At 37.5% G+C, this 26,793-nt stretch overlaps 4 protein-coding genes across 4 annotated transcripts; 2 read left to right on the forward strand and 2 right to left on the reverse strand.

Annotated features, from left to right (window-relative positions):
• Positions 4,870-6,858, reverse strand: LOC18793301 (DNA-3-methyladenine glycosylase). The gene is made up of 5 exons (XM_007223083.2): positions 6,433-6,858; positions 6,027-6,084; positions 5,855-5,938; positions 5,480-5,621; positions 4,870-5,378 (listed from the first exon to the last, which is right to left on the reverse strand). The coding sequence occupies exons 1-5, from the start codon at positions 6,800-6,802 to the stop codon at positions 5,100-5,102; spliced, it is 933 nt and encodes a 310-aa protein (XP_007223145.1). The 5' UTR covers positions 6,803-6,858; the 3' UTR covers positions 4,870-5,099.
• Positions 7,211-9,034, reverse strand: LOC18789594 (UDP-glycosyltransferase 89A2). The gene has a single exon (XM_007226385.2). The coding sequence runs from the start codon at positions 8,751-8,753 to the stop codon at positions 7,323-7,325; it is 1,431 nt and encodes a 476-aa protein (XP_007226447.1). The 5' UTR covers positions 8,754-9,034; the 3' UTR covers positions 7,211-7,322.
• On the forward strand, positions 16,477-19,334 carry LOC18791533 (protein ABHD17B). The gene is made up of 6 exons (XM_007223153.2): positions 16,477-17,077; positions 17,216-17,252; positions 17,712-17,948; positions 18,052-18,099; positions 18,454-18,899; positions 18,983-19,334. Exons 1-6 carry the CDS (start codon positions 16,776-16,778, stop codon positions 19,053-19,055), a joined length of 1,143 nt encoding a protein of 380 aa, XP_007223215.1. The 5' UTR covers positions 16,477-16,775; the 3' UTR covers positions 19,056-19,334.
• Positions 20,086-26,216, forward strand: LOC18789659 (heat shock protein 90-5, chloroplastic). The gene is made up of 19 exons (XM_007225602.2): positions 20,086-20,519; positions 20,872-20,945; positions 21,169-21,294; positions 21,378-21,471; positions 21,629-21,712; positions 21,836-21,979; positions 22,194-22,310; positions 22,666-22,713; positions 22,802-22,876; positions 23,026-23,130; positions 23,282-23,422; positions 23,885-23,977; positions 24,148-24,225; positions 24,323-24,577; positions 24,817-24,919; positions 25,060-25,234; positions 25,335-25,440; positions 25,620-25,709; positions 25,800-26,216. Exons 1-19 carry the CDS (start codon positions 20,250-20,252, stop codon positions 26,013-26,015), a joined length of 2,394 nt encoding a protein of 797 aa, XP_007225664.1. The 5' UTR covers positions 20,086-20,249; the 3' UTR covers positions 26,016-26,216.

Consider the following 26,793-nt stretch of genomic DNA (forward strand, 5'->3'; position numbering starts at 1 on the left):
GGACTGAGACATCCATCAGTTAATCATCTCCATATGTTTTTATTGTTGAAAATCTGTCTCGTCTTTACTTAAATCGCGATTTATGTCATTTTTAGTGATAAATATTCCTTCTCTTTGTGCCCTTGCTTGGGTTCCACTATTTGTGTTTGGGATTTTGTAGTTTAAGCGGTTAAAAATAGTTAGTTATTCTGCGGACTGCCCCTCCACTTTAGGTTGTGTTTTTGAATCCCCTTTCATGATATTGCTTGTATAAACCTAAAAAACTCATGTCTTATTCTTTGGTATGTTCAGCATGACGTGCGTCTGTGTTCAAAAACATCAGGCCGCCATCGACAGATTAATTTGGCGTCCATTTTGTTTCTCGACGTCTCTGAATTTGAGGGATTAAATCATGTTCATAACTTATATAAATTAATGGATTCTGAAAAGGACACGACTATTGGTTATGTCATGGTTGTTGAAATGAAACTATATACAAGATGTACAGAGAAATTTTGTCGATGCTGACATGGAAAGCAGAACAGATATTAGCAACCCACCAAGAAATATCACATGGAAAAGGTCCCACGACCCATTGGATTTCGACTGAAATAATTTCAAGCCTTGGCGTTTCAACTTTGTTTGTCAGCAGACTGTTTTGCCCGTTGTTTGCTTCAACCCATTTCCGCGGGTTTTCCACACCTGCAATCTTGAGATTCTTTTGTGATCTTTGTGATGCAGAGCAATTTTGACATTGAATTTTTTTAATTGGTGCATTGAAATTTCATGCTATGTTAAGGAACATGCAATTAAGAGCAATTATCTTTGTGTTGTGCTGAGATTTTGTGTTCAATTCAACCATTGCTCGAAGATGTGCGGTAACTTATATGTCATTAGTGGTGGGGTTTCAATTTCAATCTTTCACTCTTAACAAGGGTTAATTTTGGATTTGGACTTTATCTACAAAGAAGATAGGCATTGAGATTTGGTGCAACTAACAATCTTTGTGGGCAGTCAAAGGCCTTCCCATTGTAGCTGATGGAAATTGTTGTGTTGTAAGTCTCCGTCCATCAGAGCTCACATGAATGGCTATTAATAATAGATTAATTAGTGTGAAAATTTCATTGGGAGGTGTCAGCCTAATCTTGAGAGCAGCTTTGCATTGTAAATTGCCACTTGTCTGTGGTGTGGGGTTGGGGCTGGGTCCTCTCCTCTGGCTTCACTTCACTAGTGGTTTAAGACGCAAGACAAAATGATGCAATTAACAAGTTGAGCAGAGACAGACAAAACGTGAAACTCAGACTTGTATTGTTGTCCCCTTCTCTCAGTGTCATTACAACAATTTGAAGCAAAAGATTTTGCAAATTGCAATGACTGGTCAATTTGACTCTGCTAATACAAACTGTTTGCACTAATCATATTGTTTAAAGCTTTAAGTACATGGTAGAATCAAAAGGCTCAATTGAATGGAAAGTAGGAGCCATCAATTTCAATTGCTGCCAATGATTAAAAAAGCACAGCTGTTCAATTGAGTGCATGCTCCTTTTTATCATATCATTATGGATCCATAGGTCTTCATTATGGCCAAGAGAGGCTGGCCTTAGGATCAATTGTTCTAGTGATGAGAGCAGGTCCATTTATTAGAGCATCTTTAAGGGAGATGTCAAATATTAAACATCAAATTTAAATTTGACGGCGAATATGACAATTTGACATCTTACACAGCTTTAAACTTCACCCGATATGTCAAATTAAATTATTATTTTATTACATTTTAGTGTTGATTTATTTTTAATTTTAAAAAAAAAATAATAATAAAATATTCATTTGACATCTTGTTTTGGAATGTCAAAAATAACATCTCAACCTCCAGCCTTCATTCCACATCAGCTTTGACACATCGGTTAGAATGATGTGAGATGTTATTTCTAGCCGTTAAATGTCTATGTAGCACTTTTAACACATCAGTTAGACATGCTCTTAAGTTGGGCCATGTCAAAATCTTGCAGATTCCAGTCCATTGAGTAATTTACTAATAGCATGTTTACTAATCCGTAATTGGATTAGGAAGAATTGAATTGATGGTGTGTCAGGAATTGGAATTCTCATCAAGAATTGAATTCTACCTATTGGGGATTCCTGCTTTCACTTCACACCAAGGAATTGAAAAGTAAGTGGGGCCCACAAAATTAGGAATTGAATTCCTGATTTTGGAGGAATTCAATTCTTGGGTGGAAGATTGTATTCTAATTCCTGGAGAATTAACTAATTAGGAATTCATCTTTTTTACCCATTATATCCTCACAATTTTTAAAATTTCAAATTTGCCATCTACTTTAACCCAACAACGAGGACATTTTAATAATTAGTCCACTCATACCCCAATTCCATATGATTTAGTAAATAACTTCAATAGGAATCCGGAATCTAACTCATCTCAATCCATATGGTTTAGTAAACAACTTCAATAGGAATATGGAATCTAATTCTCCTTAATCCAACTCCTCCTCAATTCAATTCAATTCATCCTCAATTCAATTCCTCATGATCCAATTATGGATTAGTAAACATGCCATGAGGATAAATTGAATTGAGGATGAGTTGGATTGGGGAAAATTAGATTCTGGATTCCTATTGAAGTTGTTTACTAAACCATATGAATTGAAAGGAGTTAGATTATGGATTCCTATTGAAGTTGTTTACTAAATCATATGGAATTGGAGTAGGAATGTGTAGGGGCTTTTTCGTTCCGGCAGGTACTGATGGGCATGGGCTGCTGTAAAGAGCCAAATGTGCAAAATTGCCCCTTGAGTCTGAGTTCAATGATCAAACCCCAAGAGTGTTTCGAAAGGGTAGCTAAGCCTTAGGAAACACCTTGGTCTCCCTCACCAATGAAACCAACAATTGCTTACAGATAAATTCTTGGCTTGGCTTGAAAAGCTTGTGGTATGGAAGCTAAGCACTCATGAGTTTAGCATGAAAGAGAGAGAGCTGTGTTTTCTTATGAGAAATAGAGGTTTTAAGGAAAGGGGAAATGGATTCTAAGAGGGTTTGTTGAAGAGAGAGATGGAGGTATAACAATGGGTGTGTTGAGTGGTTTCTGGCAGCTTGACGAGAGCTCTGTCAGACTCTGGAATGGCTTGCCAGAAGAGAAAATAAGAAGAGATGGAGGAATATAGCTCGAAATTGAAGGGTTCCAAGGATGAGAGATGAAGCTTGCTCTCTGGATGTGGGTTCTTGCCTTTTTTTTTGAGTTGTTTTGCTGGGTAGAAGGTGCCTCTATTTTATAGGCTTTGGAAGCTCTTTTTTCCCAAAAAAACCCTAGTTGGTTCTCTCTAATTTTGCTAAGTCTTCTCCTCCATTTCTCTTCTCTTACTTCAATTCAACCTCTTTTGTGAAACCTTCCTCTGTCCAAACACACAAAGACAAGATTTTTGGGAGCTTTAAGGCTTTCCCGTAGCTATTTCAGTGTTAAACTCCTATTTTTGGCTACTACCTCACTTTCTTTCCTCCCTTATTTCATGGCAAGAGTTGATAGGAGAAATGAGTGGGTAATGGCGTTGGTCTAAAGGGTGTTTTGCTCAAGTATCCTTTGGTTTTTTGGATGGCTTGTGTGGGGATTTGTCTTTGGCCATGTGCTGGAGATTCCCGGCGGCCTGCATACATAGGTAACCTTTGGCTTTTGTCGTTGTTTTGTCTCCAGCCATGTGCTGGAGACTTTCAGATATTTTATAGGTCATTTGGGCCATTCTAAGGTGATGGGTTAACCCACTAAGGGAATGGGCTAATTTCCTAAAGTATTGGGCTATTTTTCCTAAGCTATTAGGCTATTTTCTCTCCTTTTTGCTTACCCACATATTTGGGCTCAAGAAATTGGCTTGAGTTTCGGAGCTCCTAAGTGGCCCAAAACTTCTATTTCTCGGCTCATCAATGGGCCTCATGAAAACTCGTAACCATCCATACCACAACTCTATCAGCAAATCCAGGCATTGGCGTGGCTTGGGCCCACTTAAACTTGTAGCGTGGCGTGTTTCTTATTTGCTTGGCGTGGCACGTATGCAAGCGTATATGACGAACTCTTGCGTACCCAAGTTAGGTTTCTTCCCAAGTTAGGTGTCGTACTGGGCTATAAATATATTTGGGCCCAGCCTTTGATTTTTTGGGCCTCAACAGAGTTGTACTAATTACTAAAATGTTCTCGTTGTTAGGTTAAAATAGATGAAAATTTTGGAATTTTAAAATTGTGTGAGGATATAATTAAGGGAGATTCATTATTATACCCAATATAGGAGCTCAAATTATTAAAAAACCCTATATAAAATGGACTTTAGTAACACACCCAAAGCCTATTTATAACATAACAAAAAGGCTTTAAACTTCTTTTAAATTACAAAACTACCATTGATTTCTTAAAACAAACCAAACCTAAAAACCTCATAAAGAAGCCCAAAACACTCAATTGGACATCAAAGTAATTTAATAATCAAAATTAAATTTAATATGGCCAGTTGTCAATTTTTGGGTTTTTTTTGGGTTTGTTTATAGAAATTAGATTGTGTAGGGTTCATTTATAGTTTTAGTACTAAGAATGAGAATATGACTAAATATCTCTATAATTAATGGGTAAAAAAAAATGAATTCTTAATGGGTTAGTTCTCCAGGAATTCGATTCCTAATTTTTTGTGGGCCCCACTTACTTTTCAATTCCTTGATATGATGAGAATTCTAATTCCTGATGAGTAAACACACCATAAATTTTGTAACCCTTATGAACCAATGATAACTTAAGTGTTTATGAGCAGTTAGCAGCACCTGAGGTTCTGTGTTCGAATCCCCCATTCTCCAATATCGCTTAAATTTAAATAATAAAAAAATATAAAACAGAGCAATGCTTGTCATTCTCTTTAATATGATTCATGTGTTGCACCAAGAAACATAAAAAAGGCAAAGAAGAGCTATAGAATCCAACTTGGATGCTATTCCATTTCTGCATAACTTAAAAATATTAGTCACCACCTACAGCTACATATGGAAGCCAAATATTAATTTATTACATTAAACAAAATAAAGTTTCTAAAGAACATTTGATACATATATTTTCATCATGTTAATTAATTAGATTAGATATGTCTCCAAGGTCTTTCTGCAAGGCTCACACATTCACTGTATCTATAACAATCCACAAGATGATCAATGGTCAACCCTGCAGCTTGCATGAAGGAATACACAATGACTGGCCCAACATATCGAAACCCTCGCTTGATCAAATCCTTGCTCATGGCTTCTGCTTTGGGGCTCCTTAGAGGAACATTTCTTGGATATCTGAATCTGTTGATGACTGGTTTGTGGTTCACAGAACCCCACATGTAGCTGCTAAAAGAGCCACATTCCCTCACAATCTGCATTTTTTGGGGATAAATTAATTAAGATATATCAGATGCAATGGGGCAACCAAACTTTAATTGATATCAGCTTTTAATTTGTTAAGTTTCTAGCTTGCCTTCAATATGCATTTGGCATTGTCTATTATGCACCTCACTTTGCACTCTGCCAACATTATTGCCTTGTTGGAGGCTATCTCTGCAATCTCCTTCTCCCCCATTTTGGCAACTTTGTTTGGATCAAATCCGAAAAATGCTTCCCTGAGTTACAAACTAAATCATAAGCTTATTCAACCATGTTTTGATACAAAGTTTCATAAATTAGTCAGATGGGTAGAATAGGAGAAACACTTGTGTGAAACGTAGATAGCACCGGTCAATCACGATATGCCAAGCATGATAACTTTTTCACTTGTCATACCATGATTGGTTGGGGATAGCAAAACAGTGTTGTTCCCGTTCCACACAAGTTTTTCTGGCAGAAAAGAGGTTACCTGAAGAGCTCCCTTCTTTTGACAATTTCAGTCCAGTTGTGGTCCATCAACATACCAGACAATGCAAGCAGCTCAAACAATTGACTGTATGCAGCAGATAATTAATTAACACTAAATAGTTGGCTTAAAAGTCCATATAAATGATAGGGAATTAAAGCTCCAAAGGACTTACTTGTCATCGTATGCTGGAACTCCCCAGCATTCGTCGTGAAACGCTACATAAACTTTATCTGCATAACATAACAAAATTCTACGATCAATGCATGTCTGCATAGAATTATTCTATTTACTCTAGCAAAACCAAAAAGAGTTTCTTATACTATTTATTGTATATATACAACGTCACTTTGTTGAAATGTCAACCAGTTGGTTGTGATGGAAGCTTGATGACTTTTTCTTTTGTTTATTTATGTGCACTATCATTTTCGTTAGATTCCTCATACCAACTGCGATGACCATTTTTTTTGTTCTTCCCTTTTTTCTCTTTGGTTGCCTGGTAATTAAGATGTGGCTTTGTCAAAGCATGAAAACAAGAAATCAAAGTTTTCTGCAATGTGTGATGAAGCAATGAAACTTACCACTATTCTTTGTTATCCAATTGCACCTCTTCAATTCCTCATCATTAGTATCCTGAGCCTGACTAATTTGCTGCTGGACAACTTTAGCCACTGGGGAATTATATTCTCTTCTTTGAGTTGGTGCGATGAATCGGAGCGCGGCGGAAATCTTCTGATCCAATGTGCTAGAGTCAGTGAGAGAAGAATCATAGGAGTTTTCTGACAGAGACAATGACAAAGATGATGACAGAGATAGAGATAGAGATGAAGTGCTCTTATGAAGCCCAATTGGGTAGATTCTCTTGAGGTGTTTAGGGCTACTTGTCTTCTCTCTCTCTTTCAAAACTTTGTTCTCCAGAAGTACATGCCTTCTTACATTGGCTCTAGACATGTTGCAGCAGAGGATGAGGAAAGCTAAGCTTATTAACTTAGCTTAAATGGGGTAGCTATGTTAAAGCAGGCTGAGATTTATAGGAAGAGTTATGGTTAAGTTGGTTGGTGAAATGTGAGTTTCATGCATAATGCTCTGCTACCATTTCCTCCTTAGTTTCAAAGCAAAATCCAAGGTAAAAGGTTTCTTTGAAATCATTGAGCCTTTGTGACTTCTAAGGATCACCTGAAAAATTTAATCACATTGTGATGATGGGTCCATGTCATTCTTAGCTCCTACTCTTTTTTTTTGCTCTGTAGGTTTGAGGCATACTTGTTGCCTGCACAGAAAAAGATATCCCATCCATCAATTTCATGCTAAGCTTCCTAAGTCTCTTTTGTTTTGTCAAAACTTTGTTCTTCTTTGGTTGCTTGTGAAAGAGTCATGTAATTATTTAGGGACCAAATACAACATAGTACATTGAAACATTACTAAACAAACTATGCGTCGAACATCTGTTTGGCTAAAAATATTGTGGGCTTCACTTTCGGCCCGCTTTAAGCTGGCCCAATTCTTTGACAAGCTCATCCAAATGCTTTGAAGAGCTCCCGCCACTTCCCACTGCCGCAAATGCCTTGTCCCTCAGTTCCTTTGCTCTCACCTTCTCCGGTGTCTCCCCGGTCATCGACTCGGAAATCACCTTTCCTAACTCAGCTGGGTCTGGCACTGCATTATCGCCTTCGCACACCTTCACGGCCACACCCATGTCCTCAGCCAACAACTTGGCATTCACAAACTGGTCAGCCTCCATGGGCCAGCCCAATATCAATACACCAGCCACTATCGCTTCCAGCACTGAGTTCCACCCACAGTGGCTCACAAATCCACCCACGGCCTTGTGGCCCAGGATCAATACCTGTGGGGCCCAACCCTTTATGACCAAGCCCCTCCCGCCAACCCTTTCCTCAAATCCATCTGGTAAAACCCCATACCCATCTTTCACCTGTTGGGCCGAGCCTGTTTTCACGGCCCACACAAACCGGACCCTGCTCCGTTCGAGCCCAGAAGCCAAGGCCTCCATCTGCTGCCTATTTGGCAACTTCTGACTCCCAAAGCAAACGTAGAGCACAGATCCGTCGGGGCACCCGTCGAGCCACGTCATCACATTGGCATCGGAGTCCTTATTTGGGTTGGCCCGGCCCAAACTACTGTCATCAGCAGCCTCGGCCGCTGTTAGACTCAATGGCCCGACCGCGTAAACACGGGAGTGGCCCATTTTAGCCCGCAAGTGGGCGAAATACTCAGCCTCCAAGTCCTCAGAGCTGTTGAAAACGCATCCCCAACTCTCGGTATTGGCGAGCATGGAATTCCTCAGGAGCTCAGACTCGGGATCCGATTCTTTGTGGCAGCGGACCACAGAGGGCACCTGGTCCTGTTTAAAAGAGGGCGATCTAGGAAGATCAGGAAAATGAACGATCCCTGAGGAGGAGCGCATTTTGTCCAAATTACGCCAGCAGTAGTGGAACACAGAGGCCAAGAAGGCGCCAGAGGAGTAAAAGGTAATTCTGGGAATGCCAAGCTGGTGGGCCAGGTGTAGGGTCCACCCGAGGAAGAAATCAGAGATGAGGGCCACCGGGGGGTTAGGGTGGGAGCTGAACCAGTGGACAATCGGGGCCTGGAGATTGGCTAGGGCGTTGATCACATACAAGTTGCCGTGGTTGCCTATGTCCTTGATGTTCTCAACGCCGGAGGGTATTTTGGGGTGAGGAGGGAAGGGGAGGACTACGGTTTGGATGGAGGAGGGGTGGGTGTGGAGGAGAGGGGTTAGGTTTGGGAGGTTTTTGGGGGTGACCAAGATAGTTATGGAGAGGCCGTGGAGGGCTAGCTGGTGGGTTAGGTCTAAAATTGGGAGCATGTGCCCTTGCGCTGGGTAGGGGAACACCAGGATGTGGGTTTTGCCAGAAGTCGACATGGTTTTCTGTTTGGTGATCCAGAGAAGGAGAGAGCAGGGAGACTTGGAGTTGACTATATGGTTAGGGCAGTGTGGTGGTGTGAATGTGGAAAGATGCACATCTATATTGTCCAATTTATCCACCCCGTTGTGGACTTTCCGACCCCAAAATGTTTTTGAACTTTGGACAGCGGTTGGTTGGTTCTTGGTTGTTAATAAACAAGTGTCTCTTAACCACCGGCGTCTGTTAACTTTTTGCGTTGGAAATTTTATGAAAGGTGACGGTGAAGTTTTTACAAGGCCATGATGTCTGATCTGTACTGTGTTGGGTCATATTTGCATATTTGCTGCCTCACCAAACCATTGGGCTGGCTTTGGTCCAGTTTGATCGTACAGTCGGACTCAGGTTCTCTAATGGGCCTGGGAAAAATATTTTGCAACATTCTTGAGCTCATTTGCGAATTTTTGTTTAGAAAACACTTTTGTTCATAAGCGCATTTTCATAAATGCTTCTAATAGAAGGACGTCAAAAGTTTTATTAAAAATCCAACTCATGAGAAAATGATTTTAAGTTTTTCTGCGGAACACTAGCAATTTTAACTTTTAACTATTTCAAAAGCACTCTCAAACGATTTGTGTAAAGTTTACCACAAAAGGAGCATTCAGGGAAAAAAAAAAAAGGAAAAGGAAAAGGAGACCCAATTAAGAGAAGTAAAAAGTAAAATTAGAAGGTTGATAATTAGTACGTTACCGAAATTCATATATAATATAAGGCCTCATCCGTTTTTTAGGACTAGTTATTCTTAGGAGGGTGGTGCCTTGGTGAATGGTAATCTTGACTAAAAGCTACAAAACCTGCAGAATATTCATCATTATGATCATGATCAACACCTCCTTTTACACTGCTACTTTGTCCACTTTCTCCATTGCCAATCGTATTCGCTTCATGACTGCGACGTGGTGATTTTCCTTCAAGCTCTGAGCTGCTGCTTGAAGCCGTCTTTGAGTTGCTCTTCCTTCCACTCACAGCATCCACTTCTACTTTAACTTCCTTCTCTAACCTCACCACCTTGTGGATAGCACCCATTTTCCTTCCTCCTATCTTCTTGTCCTCCTTAGTAGCAGTAGATGTAGAAGGACAAACCACTTCATCAATATCCTGGCCCTGCAGGTATATATATAAATTATAGAATGAATCATATCTTTATACTAAACCTTTAAAATGTACATTAATATTAGTCTGGTTATTTCAGAATATAATAACTAAAACATTGCATACCGTTACGGTAGAAACATCGTTAATTTTGATCACGGCAGCGTTTTCGCCTTCAAATTAAAGAAAATTGAAGTGTTGGTAAGCTTAAACATTGCATAGTGAGAAACAGTACAGTAATTTCAAGCATATTAAAGAAAAATTTGAACTATACAATAGAGAAAGAAAAACAGATACCTAATTGATGAAGGGGATGTGCAGACATACCCCATATGCTTGCAGCAGAAACAAGCACGAACAGTAGCAAGCAATAACTAGAAGACTTCATAATAGCCCCAAATATCTGTCTGTCTTTCCCTTTTCACCCTTTAAAGAGAAGAATAAATGAAACCTAGCACTGCAGAGTGAGTCAGTGAATGTGTTAATCTGGATTTCAAAGAGAGTCAAATGTGTAAAACCCAAGTCAAATATATAGGTAGCATCAACACACACACACACATAACATATATACCCAAGTCAAACTAAACTAGTCAAATATATAGCCTATCTAGGGGACCCTAGGGTTCCTAAAAACCTTTGAATATTTTATCTTTTTTAGAGGATTGGCTGTGGCCAAGACAACCATTACAAATGCTACATAAAACTCCGTGTAACCCATGTGTATTTTGATGTGGGAACGAAGATTTCGAAGCATCTTGAGAAGAATTTGATGTATGTTTCTCGCATTTTCAGAAACAAACCTAACTATTTAGACCTCAAGGGCCAAGAGGGGCATGCATGGTTAGAAGAGAAACTTAGTGCTATAACGTGGAACGGAAGCTACGGACGTTAAAGTGTTTTGTGCCTGTCTGCCGTCATATGCAAACAGCCATCAAGCACATCGAAGGGCTGGCTTGGCCTAATTCCTCAATTCCATGTATTTTATACACATTACTTTTGGCAGGCTAAGGCTACGGTTTCTCATATGTATATATTATAGTATCTCACCATAATAACAACAATATGTTATATTATAATATGAAGAATTATGGCATGTTAAAAAGAGCGAGAGTCAAATTTCTTGTATCTCATGATTGCTTTAGGTTTTGTGATCGGCAGTAAAAGAGATTTGAATTTAAACCATCTCTTTCAATTATATATAAAATTACCACTAAACTAAAAGCTAATAAGTCACATTCATTAATGTTTTGTGCCGAACTCATAAAAATACGAGTCCGTCATATTTAAAGATGAAATAATTTAATGTAATATATGCGCAGAAGATGATGCATATATATGGCATGAAATTAAGAGAATAAGAAACATCTATGCGATGCAAAGTAGTATAATTTTGAATCACTCACTCTTTTGCGTATATTATAAGGGCTCTCGCAACTATGTCTATGTGTGTTAGAACACCTGGAATTGTGTCTAGGGTTTAAGAACTTGGGATAGTGAAGGCGTTTCATCCAACGAAACTTTCAGTGGGTAGCCCTCGTCTACAGTGTAAAACTCATTTGTTTTGCTCAACTCAACTCAAACCACCTCTAAATATGTTTTTCCAAAGTCGGAATTTGTGCACTGTGTTGCATGGCATTTTGCGTATATCTAGCCACAAATTATAATATATATATATATATATATATATATATATATAATCTTAACAGAAAAATTAAAAAGAAAATAAGTACAGAATTATGGAACCTTACCAGTTAGCAGCTTCTGCAAGTTGCCTAGTGGAAATGTATGAGTTTCAGCCAGCCGAAAAGTGATTTGAATTTCAACAATTTAATTAGGCCGTTGAAGATCGATCATCAAATACTAGATCCAATGCGTTTAAGGAAATAAATGTGAAATGTTGACCAAAAATAAAAGGAAATAATTTGACATTCAAAATTTTGAAATAATTAGGTGCAATGTATCATCTAAATTCATGTATCAAAGCTTTTTTTTCTTTCTTTCTTTTCGTACAAATCCAAACATTTTCATCTTGCTAATATTCAAATAATTTAGCTAACAAAAGTTAATTAAAATAGTTAAATTTGAAATATCAACAATGCTATTGGTACCATTTTTATTGACCAGCTCTCTAATAGAAGTGGGCTCCACCAATGTATATAAGACCTACCCATATTAGATAAGTGGTCGGTCAATAAAGATTGCACAAATCGTGAAAGTAAAAAGTCCCACATTGGAAAGTTGATAAATCTAGAAACGGCTTATAAGGAGTTGGGTTACTTCCCCCATTACTAATTGGTTTTGTGGTGGAACCTCAACCTCCTTCACAAATAACATATATATCAAATTTCGATGAAGTAAACTATTAAAAATTGAAATTGGGTCTCTTTCTTTCTTCTTACTTTAGGCCATCTCTAGTCTTAGGGCTAAATGTAGTCCAGGGCTATAAATTTAGCCCTTTAAAATATTAATTTTTTAAAGAATAGTTGTTCACACGTTTTTTGTTTGTTCCTGTGATGGTAGAGCAAAGTTCCCAATTGCCTTGAAAACCATTGACTAGTCAACAAATCAAATTTCTTTAGTGTACGAGCGTGCCAATGCTAGTAATGAAAAATCCTAGTATACATCTTAAAAATAGATAACTTGCGCTCCAAGTTACTGATTTCTAAACAAGCGATTGTGAATTTGAGTGAGGAAAATCTCCCAAGTAAGTTCTTTTCTTGTCTCAGACTGGTGAGGACTTCACAATTTTTCACAGTACAAAACTGGTAGTTCTGACCGGAATAAATGATAAGATAGCGAACTGTTTTAGGCAGAGTGCCTTTTACAAAACTCAAAAAGGAAAAACCAACTCTAGAAAGACAAAAAAAGGGTTGGACTTCTATTTCTGCCTGGATAGGTGCTTCTGATCCGGGCTGGATTGGGTGTGCCTGTGCTAAACTGGACTGTCAACACCTTTAACTGTCAGGTTTCAGCTGTAAATAGATACCAACGTTCGAGTTTGGCAGAACTTTAATCTATTTCAAGCCCTAGAAGGCTTTTTAAACGGGCAGAATTGGGACCTCTTCAGTCTAGAAGGGGCAGAAATGACTGGGCCTGATGATTACTGAGCTGAAACTGCACTGTAGTACCTGTTCTGCTTGATCAGGGCTCTCCATAAATTTGTTGAGGTTTTCATATTTGATAAAAACCAGAACTCTGCTTGACTTGGTTTAAGCTGAACCAAATTTGTAACGAGAGAAATCTCGCTTTGAATGACTATTTCTCTAAAATTGATCTGAATTTAGAGATTCTGGATTATAGTTGACTTGTTTCTTGTGGCTCAATGAGCTTTTGGTTGCTTCAGTGTTTTGAGGCTTTTGAGATCAAGTGATCATTTTGAGTTTTTGTTTTTGATTGATTTTTTGGCTGTCCTTGATCTGTTCACCTTCTTTTAGTTTTATAGGAAATGCTGGAGTGAGAATTCTAATCTTTTAATAATGGGCGGCAGATCTTCAAAAAAAATCTTTTCTCTTTTCAAAGCCGTAAAAGAAGGAAGTCATTGTTTTTGGCAGATAAGAACCATCAGCAATCAGCTTTCATAGAGGTCTTTTCTTTGCTTTTCTGAAAAAACCAACTCCCTTTATTCTCTGTTTGTTCCTTATAAAGAGGACAACTTAATTTGCCATGATGGTCAGTTTGCTTTCCCTATTTGAACAACTCCCTTGCCCCTACTTATCTTTTGAAATTGTAGTCTGCTTATCTCTTAGAAAGGCCACCTGCTTTGGTGCATAGTTTCTATATAATAAAAAAAAGGATTTTGATCTTCTTCCTTTGACTGCAAAAATGGAGAAGTCCTCTTGTAAGACCTGCCTTTATTAACTATCTGTCAGCTCCTCTGTGATAGTTGAGATTTTTTACTTCTTCAAAGTTAGGTAGCCACGTGGGCTTCTTTGAGAATAGACATTCCAAAAAGATCTGTTGTCTTACATTATGGATTTTTGACATAAATGGTGAGAATTTAGAAGTTGGACCCAATCCAATTTTTCTTTAGAAATTTATCGATCTATTTTGGTGATGAATTGTCATTAATTGGCAATTTTATTGACTTATTTTGTGTTTTTTACACCTCTGCCACTTTGTAAAAGACATGTGTCTCTTTTGTTTGGTTTGGGCTGCTTTTCTGGAATCAAGGCCTATTCTTTTTCTGTTTTGTGGGCTTTTTGATTTTAGACTGAGCGTGTCAAATTAGGCCCAAACAATAGTGTATGGTTAAATTTTTTCATCTCCAGTCATATATGGCTATATTTTAGGGCCCTTCATCTATATATATATAAAGCAAAAGGCAGATAATGGTGAAACGTTCAAAATACTAGAAAATACCCTTGGTTAATTCAAACATTAAGAATTGAAATTATTAATTAAATGAAGATAATATGGTAAATTCACATTTTTTCATATTAAAAAATTAAAAATAAAAACAAAATCAGATAATATGTCATACTTTTATGGAACATAACTACCCATATTATATTTTCTTAATTTTAAAAAGAAAAAAGAAAAAAGAAAATCAATTGCCAAGGGGCTAGTATTTTATTATTTTGAGAAAAACTATGGTATAATGCGCATACATTCCACAACTATGTATTGTTTAATTTAATTAAATTATTATTTAGAGACAATATTCCATATATATCACGTGTACGTTGATAAGCATTTAATACGTGTATGTGGCACCTCTTATCTTCATCTTCAAATGTCAATAAATGGAGTGTTTTCGATTGATGATACCTTTGTGTATTTTTGTGAGATACGTTCCCAAAGCCTACTGCTTTTTCAGTTAGTATGCACCGCTATTTTCGGAGACTTTTATGAAAGCCTTGAAAAGATGTTCATCTTCCACTCATGACCAATTTTGTCCCTTTAAAGTCCGAGACAATTTTCAAACAATATGAATAACAAAATAAGTAAAGAAAATAAATTTGTACGAAATGTTTGGATGAAATGCGTGTGGAAGATATTTGATAAAATGAAAAAGTGTGGAAAGTTGTGAATAAGTAGAGAATGTGATAGATTTGTAAGAAATGTAGAATGAAATGAGTGGGAAAATTTTTGAAGAAATTTTCAGGTATTTATAGACATATTTTAGGTTTTAAATTTTTTTAAAAAATAATAATAATAAAATCAACAAAGGCAATTTAAAAAAAATAAAAAAATAGACTGTGTTTCAATGGTTCTGACCTCCCGCGATCATAACCAATTTTTTTTAAAAACAATTTAAACAGAACGAATTTGAAACATTTAAAAAGGTTTTAAATGAAAAAATAAAAAAAAAGATTAACTTTTCAACCAATGGTTCTGACCTCCAATGGTCAGAAACCAATTATATATATATATATTAAAATAAAATGAATTTAAAAACATTTAGAAAGGCTATTAAAAAAAACACTTAACTGCTAGCTGACGTCAACACACCTTTAATATTGGCTAAAGATAAATTTTATATTATTTTAGGACTATTTTGGTCTATGACCCATGACTGTAGATGGACTTAGGCCTGATTCTATTGAGCCGATGGTTCTTGTAATATATTAGTATTTGGGCTTTGATCTGTGTACATATAGATGAGCTTTTATCCCCCAAAAAAAAAAAAAAAAAAAAAAAACCCATTGGCAGCAGGCAATTTGGCATTACATTGAAGTGTTGAAGTTGAAGATGAAATATTTTAAATAAGTTGTGGTGGTAAGTAAATATGGCCCCAAATATGCAATCATTTGATGTTCCCTCGGCTCTTAGAACTCGGCCCCCACCCAAAGCACTCATTCATGTTCTTTTGCTTATTTTTTCATCAATTACCCCACAATTTCATCATTCTTCTACTTTTTTTGCATTTTGCTTGTTCTCTCAATTTTCAAAGTCCGCTCCTTGGAATGCAATAGCAATATTCAAAATTAATTTCTCTAAGTGGACTATGCATTTTATTTTTTCCAGTTTTTTTGTAGGAACATACTTTCCTCCTTTTGTAAGTAGGAACTTCTACATTCCTGTCAAACTGTGATTTGCATGAAAGATAAAATAGGAGACAAGCAATATCCTTTTTGTTGTTGCTAGTATTGCCTAAGAGATGACCTTTGCATGATGGTGTTGAGAGATTACTATTATGCAGGTTTGGGACTCAAAAATATACGTCTTTGGATATTTTCCACAGTTCAAGATATATTTGGCTTTCACTTGCCGACGATACCCCATTTATTTCAAAGAAAGCTAACGTATAACAATTAACTAATTATATAATGGCCTTCTAAGAAAATAAATTAATGGGATGATGATGTTTAAATTTTATTCTGTTCTATTTTATTATTATTATTATTATTAAATTTTATTCTTCTTGTTCCGTTTGTGATTTATTCATTTATTTTCCATACGAGGAATGTTGATATACCTTAATTTAAATAAATAAATAAAAAGATAAACTCGGGAAATCACTCTTGCTGCTATCCGACAAGAATTTCTTTTTCTTCCTCTGTCCATCTTTGTCTTGTCCTTTTTATCTTTGCCTCTCTCTCTCTCTCTTACTCACTCACTCACCCTTAAAACAGGAATTAATTCAAACATTTTCTCTATAAACCAAATGGAAAAACCCTTTTCTTTATTAAGACAAATCAAACACAAACCTTTTAAAACAACTTTCATATTCCTTCTAAGCTCCCATGGTTCAAAATCTCATATTTTTCATCTCTTACACAGCACATAGTTTTCTACCAAAACACCAGCTTCAAAGCAAAAAGCCAAACTTTACCATGCAGTAGAATTCTCACCTGTTGCAGCTAGCCACCCAATGACCCAAACCACACAAATTAGTACTCCATATTAAATATCCCAGTCTTTTTCGAACTTCCACCGATCAAATAAAAATGGGGTCTGCAACATCTTCTATGGCTGCAAAGTTTGCATTTTTCCCACCAGACCCTCCATCATATAGCGTATATGTGGATGAACCAACTGGGAAATTGAGGATCTCTGATGTTCATCCCAGAGATGATGTGGACGTGGTCAAGCTCAGCACCAAGAAAGGGAATGAGATTGTGGCCATGTTTGTCAAAAACCCATGTGCTTCTCTCACTCTGCTTTACTCCCATGGAAATGCTGCTGATCTAGGTCAGATGTACCACATTTTCACTGAGCTTAGTCTTCATCTTGGTGTAAATCTCATGGGGTCAGTTTCCATTTAATTTTTTTTTTCTTAATGAGTTGTTACTTAATTTGTTTCTGTTAATGAAATAATTTAGAAATGGTGTGAGGATCTAGACCATTATTATCAGTTGGGATTTCATGGTGCTATATGATTTTGCAGGTACGACTATTCTGGTTATGGACAATCTTCTGGAAAGGTATAATTCGACCAGCTAGCTAGTGCCTACCTAATTTTCTGTAATTAAGATCAATTGGGTCAAATCCAGTGTTGTGAATGAACACGTGTCACTGTTTGACATGACCTTTGATACTGTCATGAGCCCATTTATTTTTCAAAGGACTGTTTGTTTACATCTTGTTTGATGATGGAATGCCATAGATTGGCAAAAACAATAGTACCATCTGGCTATAAATTAATTTTATATGTTTTAACCAAAAAGAAGAAAAAGAAATTATAGTTTCTCAAAACTTCCCCATCTGCTCAAACTACTTCCAAGTCAACATTCATTTGTAACACTTCAATTTCAGACCATGGCAAGTGTTCATTGTCTGCATCTTTATGCTAAGGTTACTGTCCTGACATGCTTTAGTTTCTGTAAACAATCAAAAGCATATTGATGATAACATGCTAACATATATATACCTTCATCAATTAGCCAAGTGAGCAGGACACTTATGCAGACATAGAAGCTGCATATAAATGCCTCGAAGAGACGTATGGTATAAAGGAGGAAGACGTCATATTGTATGGACAGTCAGTTGGAAGTGGACCAGCTTTGGAGTTGGCTATTCGTTTGCCTCACTTGAGGGCTGTAGTTCTGCACAGTCCTATACTGTCTGGCCTTCGAGTGATGTACCCTGTTAAGAAAACATTCTGGTTCGACATTTACAAGGTTTCACCTCCACTTTCATTGAACAAAATCAGTTTATTTTTCATTTTTATGATTGGTTTAATGATCTCTGTTTTTGAATGTTTGAGTTTTGTTTCTGCTGCAGAATATCGATAAGATCCCGTTTGTCAATTGCCCAGTTCTGGTAATTCATGTAAGTCTTCATCTATTAATTTCCTTTCATTCCTGCTTGGTATGATGATTTTGAGTATTTGTGGCACATTTTGTATGGCCTAACTAATTAGTCTACGGATTGTGAACTACATTATCTTGCATTTCAGTTCGGCTTGAACTTGATTTATTGTTCTATGACTTCCACAAATTGAAATGCTTTCCAGTGGGATTCACTCTGTACTTCAGTAAAGAAATGTAAAGAAATTAGTTACAATATGCATGAAGTCCAAAACTTTGTCAGTTTTAATGCATATGTGGGTTTAAAGAGGCATAATTTAAATGAATTTCTTACAAAATATGCATGAAGTACTGATACAGTTGATCAATTTTGTAGGGAACTGAAGATGAAGTTGTGGATTTCTCCCATGGTAAGCAACTGTGGGAGCTTTGCAAAGAGAAGTATGAGCCTTTGTGGCTTAAAGGAGGGAACCATTGTAATTTGGAACTCTATCCAGAGTACTTGAGGCATCTCAGGAAGTTCATATCTGCCATAGAGAAATTACCACGTGTTCAAAGTTTACCTGAACCAAGTGCAGATCAATTGGAGTCTTCTCTGAAGACCATAGACAACAAGGAGAAGGCCAGATCAAGCACTGACCAGAAAGAGAAGTCTAGGTCCAGCACTGGGCAGAGAGAAAAATCGAGACTGAGCACGGACGGCAGAGAGAAATCAAGAACCAGCACTGATAAGAGAGAGAAGTCAAGAAAGAGCACCGATCGATCTGGCAAGGCAAGAAATAGCACAGATCAGTCAGAGAGAGCTAGAAACAGCTTCGACCGGTGAGATAAACTACCAACGATTTTCTTTTCGTTTCCTTTACAATTCTTCTTTAACAATGACAGTTGAAATTCAATGGTTGCAGCTTGGGAGATATGGTGAGGTCGGTTGGATTGTGTAATGTTGATTGTCTGAAGCATGCAGCATTAGAGGCTTGAGGTAGAAAGGTTGAGTGCTCCTACTTGGATTGTAATTTGTTTAGAGACTGAATGTTTGGTTGATGGGATGTTTGGATGAAGGGAATGATTTTTCCCCCATGGTTTTATCAAATGGTAATAGGCTCACGTGCAGCCCCATTCCTCATGGGGTTCTTCTTTCTCTTCTGTTGTCTCCTCAATCTGATATCTAATAAAATATATTGCTGCTTTGTTCTGTATTGTTGAATCTTTTGGTACATAAGCTACAATATACATCGACAATGTTGGCATCTCTGTCAATTGTAGCTCTGTTTTATATTGTACTAGTTTGATAGAGTTGAGTTAGCAAAAGGAGGGGAGAATTGCCACAAGACATGGAAGCAATCTGTTCACCCCAGAGGAGGCGGTGTGTGGGACTGGGCACACTGAACAGTGTTCCAGCCTCTCTCCTTTTTCTGAATCGGGACTCTAAGCTAAGGCCCAAATGAAAGGCCTTGTAATGATTCAGAGTGTTGTTTGTGTAGGCGTGCCACCATCTTCAGTCCAAACACAAACATATCAAACATTTAAACTTTGTGGTCATGTTCTGCCTGAAACTAATTTAGATCCAATACTTGTTTTAAGGGATTTCTCTCATAGCCCCATCACACATGTTGCCATGTTGGTCAAAGAAAAGAGACCATATACCATATGAACATGAATTGAATGTAAAGAATTGAGTTTGAATTTCTTCATGTGTGGCTCAAGTCTCAAGCCTTTTACGTCCCATTTTTGAACCTCAATTGGTGCTTGGAAAGCTAATACAATCCGCAGAACATGCAAAGTCATATTGTGTAGTAATTTGTGGCTACTGCAAACATTTTAATTATTAATTAGATATTTAATTGGGTTACAAATTTGGAACATGACCAAATTCCCAGTAAAATTTCAAATTTTGGCAATAAAAAAGAAAAGAAAAATTAAAAAAGAAGAGGATATTGTTGTGGTAGCTGAAATGGCAGAATATAGGCCTCACAATTCCGCAGAACGAAGCTCCGAGTCCAAACAAAAGGGAGAAGCCCCAAAGTTTTGATATTTCTAGAACACTCCAACCTCCTACTTAAAACTGCTAAACCCTCACCAAGTCACAAGGGTTTTTACACTTTAGAGACTCTGTTTGACACAACACAACACAACTATCGCCCCCAACTCAACATCTGTTAGGTTTAGGGTTCAATGGCTCCAGTTCTAAGCAGAAGCTTAGCAACTGCTTCTCTAGCTTCACTTCCTTCCTCATCTCCCTTCACACTTAGAAACCCCAGCAAGGCCTTGAGCCTGAGAAGTGCTTTTGTTCCTCAAAATGGGCTCAGGAAGGGCTTCTCTTGCGGTGGATTGAAGTGGAAGCTTGAGAGCAAAAACAGAGGAATATCTATTCGATGTGATGCGGCGGTTGCCGAGAAAGAAGCCACCGATACGCCCGGTGAAAAATTCGAGTACCAAGCCGAGGTGCATCCCTTTCTCTGTTTCGATAAATTTGTGGTCTTTTGGATTCTTACTCAATTGGGTTTTGAATTCTATTTACTCTCTGTTTGGTTTTGGAATCCATCAACTGCGGCTCTGCAATTGCAGTAACCCAGTGACTAAAATTTATAGGAAATTTATAGACTTTTATGCATTTTTGATGTTTCCTCGCAATCAAAATGGACGCTTTGGTACTAAATTATGGGTCTTTGTCACTGTTTTAGATAGAAAATGAAAATAATTTTTTTAATCGGGTTAGTACTCATTACTTGAGAGGATTCGGTTATTGGGTTTTGAGTTTGGAATCGAAAGTTGATGACTTTGAAACTTATTGCAGGTCACTCGCCTAATGGATTTGATAGTTCATAGTCTATACAGCCACAAGGAGGTGTTTCTGAGGGAGCTTGTGAGGTGAGCTGCATATGCATAAACTTCAATGCAACGTGTCATTCTGGTGACTCACCTATACGATATGCTATTTCTGCTTGTAGAATTTGCTCCTTCGTTTGTTCTTTAAACTTTTCAATCACATAGATTTTAGATGAGTATCGTATAATTTGCTCACTATGATATGTTTTGTATTTGCCTTTCTTTTTGGTCCATATGTTGACTTTATTTTGCTTTCTTGTTCCAGTAATGCAAGTGATGCTTTGGACAAGTTGAGATTTTTGAGTGTGACTGAGCCCTCTCTGCTTGGAGATGCTGGTGAGCTACAGATACGCATCAAACCTGATCCAGATAATGGGACTATCACTATAACGTATGTTTTTGTAAATCTTTGCTTCATTTTTGTCCCTGGATGGATTAGTGGAGGTAATTGAAGTCTGTTTCTCTGACTTTTAGGGATACTGGTATTGGAATGACGAAAGAGGAACTCATTGACTGCCTTGGAACCATTGCTCAGAGTGGTACTTCAAAGTTCTTAAAGGCTCTGAAGGTGTCTCTCTCCCCCTTTCTCCCTTGACTCTCACAACCGGGCATTAGTTATTGCATCTGTTGAATGCATTATATTTCAGTTTGTTATTTCCATGTGAATGATTTTTGAGGGTTTTTGATGCTTTTGAAGCTTACTTCTCAGCCTTATATTTTGGTAGGAAAATAAGGATCTTGGTGCAGACAATGGCTTAATTGGTCAATTTGGTGTTGGGTTCTATTCTGCTTTTCTGGTCGCTGAGAAGGTGCAGTAGTGTTTTCACAATTATTTATGCGTTTTTCTAACTATCTGCTTGTAGCTGAGCTTTTAACGTGGATGGCTTTCCTGGGTAGCTGCTAATTGGCTTGTATATATTATACAAAATCAGGTTGTTGTCTCTACAAAAAGCCCAAGGTCAGACAAGCAATATGTTTGGGAAGCAGCGGCTGACAGTAGCTCTTATGTAATTAGGGAAGAAACTGATCCTGAAAATCTCATACGCCGTGGAACACAGATCACACTCTATTTAAGGGTACCTTACCTGCTACTTCATTTCTCTTTTCATGGCATTTGGTCATTTTGCATGTGACTTTTCTTGTTTATTGGGCATTGAAGTTATGCCCAGTAATTGCCAGATGTTGACACATTAAAGTCATTATCTTTTGTTGGGACATTCCATTGCTTAATTTTCAATTTATTCTGATGTCTTACCAAGAACTATCTTAAAGTGAAATCCCTCCTTGCAGCCGGATGACAAGTATGAGTTTTCAGAGCCAGCCCGGATCCAGGGTTTGGTGAAGAATTACTCGCAGTTTGTTTCCTTCCCCATCTATACATGGCAAGAAAAATCGAGGACTGTTGAGGTGAGTACTTCATTTTCTGCTGTGTCAAACCCTTTCCCTCTATATGGCAGGTTTTGAAGGGATTAGTACAATTGGATTTCTGCATGTGGTTCATCTTTTCCTAAATGGTTGGACTGTTACTTCTTGATTAGTTGAAGGTGCATGTCAAGTGTACATTGTAGGTGATAATCAGAAAAGTATTGCTATCAAAATGTGACTCTGGATAAGTAGTCTTTATTGGCTTGACCTTGCAAACTAATCCTTGAGGCTATATTTCTTCTATACCTCACAGTTTATGCTTAAGAAGTATCTATTGTTCATATAATGAAGCAATTAGCACTTTTGCCGGTCCTCATTGAGTGGAAACTTTTGGCAGGTGGAAGAGGAGGAAGAACCAAAAGAAGGAGAAGAACCAAAGCCAGAGGTAATTGACATAGGATTCCCGATTGTGGGAAATGTAGTTTTTTCTCATCAACTTATACAGTGAAATAAGTTACTTTGATTCTTACCAGGGTGAGAAGAAAAAGAAGACAAAAACTGAGAAGTATTGGGATTGGGAATTAGCAAATGAAACGAAGCCTATATGGGTGAGTTGAAGGCATAGTGTTATTGATGTCATGGTATATGTATTTTAGATTCAGCATGGTCTGTTTGCCTAATGTGTATGCATTTTCTTGTTATATATTTTATAGCCTTTTCTTGTATAATTTTTGTTTTTGTTTTTGTTCTTCTGCAGATGCGGAATCCAAAGGAAGTTGAAAAAGACGAGTACCATGAATTTTACAAAAAAACTTTTAGTGAGTTCTTGGATCCAGTTGCATACACTCACTTCACCACTGAGGTACTGAAATGGTTTCTCTCTCTCGCTCTCTCCCTCTCTCTCTCTCTCTCCCCCTCCCTCTCTCCCCCTTTGTCTCATTGTCTGTTGTTTTAATATTGGTTGAGGTAGAAAATTTAGCAGATTTGGAGTTTTAACTTTGAAATCTGTGCAGGGTGAGGTGGAGTTCAGGAGTGTTCTTTATATTCCTGGAATGGGGCCTCTTAACAATGAGGATGTAGTGAACGCAAAAACAAAGAATATACGTTTGTATGTGAAACGGATATTTATCTCAGATGATTTTGATGGTGAACTGGTAAGTTTCGATATATTGCAAAACGGTGTGAATTTGAGCTTCCATTAGTTTGTCGTCTTTGTTTCATGTTAGTGGTGATCTTCCTTGTTCCATATACTGTTGCACATTAAGTTTCCTTTGTGATTTATTTTATGATGGAAAATAATTTGTATATTATTAACAATGCTGGTGTTGACCGTTTAATCTGTATTTGAATTGGAAAATGGAGTATTCCTTAATACTCATGTAGTTATGAGATGTTCTAATCAAAAGAAGAATTGTTTTATCCTTCATCAATGGATTTGTTTAGATGTTATAGTCAATTCCCTCTGCTACGATTGTGCTAGTTCAGCATAAAAGTGGTCTATTGATGGTATTCAACTTGTGATGTACCATCCGGAATGTTGAAAATACATTTTGGGGTTGATGCTTATTTGTTTGGTAATATGGTTTGTGGCTGTAACACCTTTATTCTTTTTGCAGTTTCCTCGATACCTGAGCTTTGTTAAGGGTGTGGTGGATTCAAATGATCTTCCTCTTAACGTTTCTCGAGAGATTCTTCAAGAAAGTCGAATTGTAAGCCTTAGTTTTTCCACTATCTTTATGCATTTTGGGAAGGGAATGCTATTATTCTTACAAATTTGTGAATGAACATCTCTGTAGCAGTTAATATTTAGTTCTTTGTTCTTTCTATGTGCTTGGATATTTGTATTATTTCTTCATCTCAATCTGTCTACCATTTTCAGGTAAGAATTATGAGAAAGAGACTTGTACGGAAAACATTTGACATGATTCAAGAGATTTCTGAGAGTGAAAATAAAGAGGTTGGTGGCAGCAATTAAATTTGTGTTTTATTCTTCAATTCCACCTGAAAGGCTGAAAATTGTTATTAACTTGGAAAATGGTTGAACTTGATCCCAGGATTACAAGAAATTATGGGAGAACTTTGGCAGGTTTCTAAAATTGGGATGCATCGAGGACTCTGGAAATCACAAGCGCCTAACACCCTTGTTGCGGTTCTACTCTTCAAAAAGTGAGGAAGAACTGATAAGCTTAGATGATTATGTCGAGAACATGCCTGAGAACCAGAAGGCAATCTATTACTTGGCAGCAGACAGTCTGAAAAGTGCGAAAAGTGCTCCATTCTTGGAAAAGTTGGTTCAGAAAGATATTGAGGTATCTGTCCTGCTGAATTTGGCAGTAGTCCAGTAGAGGAACAATGGTGATTTGTATAGAAAATCTGATTTGCAAGCTAGTGGTAGAAAAAGACAAGACGATTATGTTTTCCTTTTAAACTTTTTGGAGGAACGGAAATCTTAAACATCATTAAAAAATAATTGGTTTCAGAAACAATTGTTTTTCCTTTGTGATGAGTTTTCCTCCCCAGGTTGCTGATGCTGTTTCTTTTGTCTCAGGTTTTGTATTTAGTAGAACCTATTGATGAAGTGGCCATCCAGAACCTACAGACATACAAAGAAAAGAAGTTTGTAGACATTAGCAAGGAAGATTTAGAGCTTGGTTAGTACTCGCCCCTAGTTGTTATTTGGAAAATTAATCAGCATGTTCAGATGTTATTGGCAGTTGTTTTACTATGTTCAGCTTTGTGGCTTCCTTCTTGTTCTTTCTCATGTTTCTCACCAAAAAGTTTATGATACCAGGTGATGAGGATGAGGTCAAAGAAAGGGAAACTGAACAAGAATACAATCTTCTCTGTGACTGGATAAAGCAACAACTTGGTGATAAGGTGGCAAAAGTCCAAGTCTCAAAGCGTCTAAGCTCATCTCCCTGTGTACTTGTTTCTGGCAAGTTTGGATGGTCTGCCAATATGGAAAGGTAGATTTTTGTTTGCAGTAAGGATACATACTAAGAAAAGTGCTGGTTAATTGTTACCTTCCCTTGCTATGATTATGATAAAAAAAATTTGCTTTTGCAGATTGATGAAAGCACAGGCACTTGGTGATACTGCAAGTTTGGAGTTCATGAGGGGCAGGAGAATATTGGAAGTTAATCCAGATCATCCCATCGTTAAAGATCTAAAGGTAGGATCATGAGACCGCTCTTATTAAACAGTAGATTGAATATGCAAGATAGATGCATCAAAATGTGAATGAGAAAAACGAAAACAAAAATTTCATGCTTTCATGTGGTCAGGAGAACTATTCCTGACTGGAAGTAGAAGACTTAAAATCACTGGATTGACGGTTGTTTTCTACTGCAGGCTGCTTGCAAGAACGCCCCTGACAGCACAGATGCCAAGAGAGCTGTAGACCTATTGTATGACACAGCATTGATCTCCAGTGGATTCACAGTAAGGAGCAAGCCTTTGTTTTTCCTTTGTTGAAATGTCATAGTTTAGAGTAGCTTTATGCCATTCTTACTTATTTCTTTGATGACTCAGCCTGACAGCCCAGCTGAGTTGGGAAACAAGATATACGAGATGATGGCAATGGCCCTTGGAGGAAGATGGGGTAGATCGGAAGACGAGGAGGCAGAGACGGAGGTAGCTGACGGTGATGCAGGAGAATCATCTGATGCGAGTGCTGGTGAAGTGGTGGAAGCACAAGTGATTGAACCATCAGACGTGAGGGCAGAGAGCGATCCATGGAGCGACTGAATGTCTGGCAGAAATGATGTTTTATATAAAAATTTTGGCAATATTTGATTAGCCTTTAGAAGAAAGAATACGGTCGCTAACTTGGTACGAGGGAAATGCATGCCTCTGGTTATGTGGACCTATGCTTTTGCCAATTTCCACCTTACGAGAAACAATTCAATATTCTCAAATACAGAGGACTCTTTTTTTTGCCTCCATAAATATTTTCATGCATGAAGAAACTGGAAAACGGTGGCGGTCTTCATGCCCAGGATGTAGTGATTGAAATTAAAATAAATGATCCACCAACTCTGCAGAATATAATGTCTTTCACTGCCAATGCAAGTTTCACGGATCATGATCATCCAACTTATATGGTTAATCTAAGGCTACTAGATTTGTAACCTAGCACGTTCACTAAAACAGAGGCCTAGGCAAGGAGACGCTCAAATTAGATTCTGGCCACTATGTGGAGAAATTCTTGGGTCCCATGGGTGAATTACATCACCTGTCCACAAATAAACAGGAGACTCTTTGGATGGCTGACGTGATATATCTATACCATTATGCATAACAGTAACATATATACAAATTAAAAAAGTGATTAATACAACTAGTGTCGTGAGCAACTCTTTAATACAAGCCCTTAGATTAATCTAACGGTACTTGTTAGTAATTTAAATGCTCACTCATATCTTTTGTTTTACCAGAAAAAAGAAAAAAAGAAATTCACGTTGAATTAGGGATACACGTTTCATCTTTGCAAGCTCAGATACGAGGAAGGCCCAAATGACAAACC

This window comes from Prunus persica, chromosome G1 (assembly GCF_000346465.2).
Source record: "Prunus persica cultivar Lovell chromosome G1, Prunus_persica_NCBIv2, whole genome shotgun sequence".
NCBI classification, from domain to species: domain Eukaryota; kingdom Viridiplantae; phylum Streptophyta; class Magnoliopsida; order Rosales; family Rosaceae; genus Prunus; species Prunus persica.

What these genes read in the sequence shown, in the direction of transcription:
- LOC18791533 (XM_007223153.2), top strand. Translation starts at nt 16,776, where the DNA reads ATGGGGTCTGCAACATCTTCTATGGCTGCAAAGTTTGCATTTTTCCCA. An exon ending in CTTGGTGTAAATCTCATGGG is followed by an intron (nt 17,078 to 17,215) that starts GTCAGTTTCCAT and finishes ATGATTTTGCAG; the next exon opens with GTACGACTATTCTGGTTATG. An exon ending in ATGGACAATCTTCTGGAAAG is followed by an intron (nt 17,253 to 17,711) that starts GTATAATTCGAC and finishes TTCATCAATTAG; the next exon opens with CCAAGTGAGCAGGACACTTA.
- LOC18789659 (XM_007225602.2), top strand. Translation starts at nt 20,250, where the DNA reads ATGGCTCCAGTTCTAAGCAGAAGCTTAGCAACTGCTTCTCTAGCTTCA. An exon ending in AATGGGACTATCACTATAAC is followed by an intron (nt 21,295 to 21,377) that starts GTATGTTTTTGT and finishes TCTGACTTTTAG; the next exon opens with GGATACTGGTATTGGAATGA. An exon ending in CTGAGAGTGAAAATAAAGAG is followed by an intron (nt 24,226 to 24,322) that starts GTTGGTGGCAGC and finishes ACTTGATCCCAG; the next exon opens with GATTACAAGAAATTATGGGA.
- LOC18789594 (XM_007226385.2), bottom strand. Translation starts at nt 8,753, where the DNA reads ATGTCGACTTCTGGCAAAACCCACATCCTGGTGTTCCCCTACCCAGCG.
- LOC18793301 (XM_007223083.2), bottom strand. Translation starts at nt 6,802, where the DNA reads ATGTCTAGAGCCAATGTAAGAAGGCATGTACTTCTGGAGAACAAAGTT. An exon ending in GTTCCAGCATACGATGACAA is followed by an intron (nt 5,939 to 6,026) that starts GTAAGTCCTTTG and finishes TGCTGCATACAG; the next exon opens with TCAATTGTTTGAGCTGCTTG. An exon ending in ATGCCAAATGCATATTGAAG is followed by an intron (nt 5,379 to 5,479) that starts GCAAGCTAGAAA and finishes CAAAAAATGCAG; the next exon opens with ATTGTGAGGGAATGTGGCTC.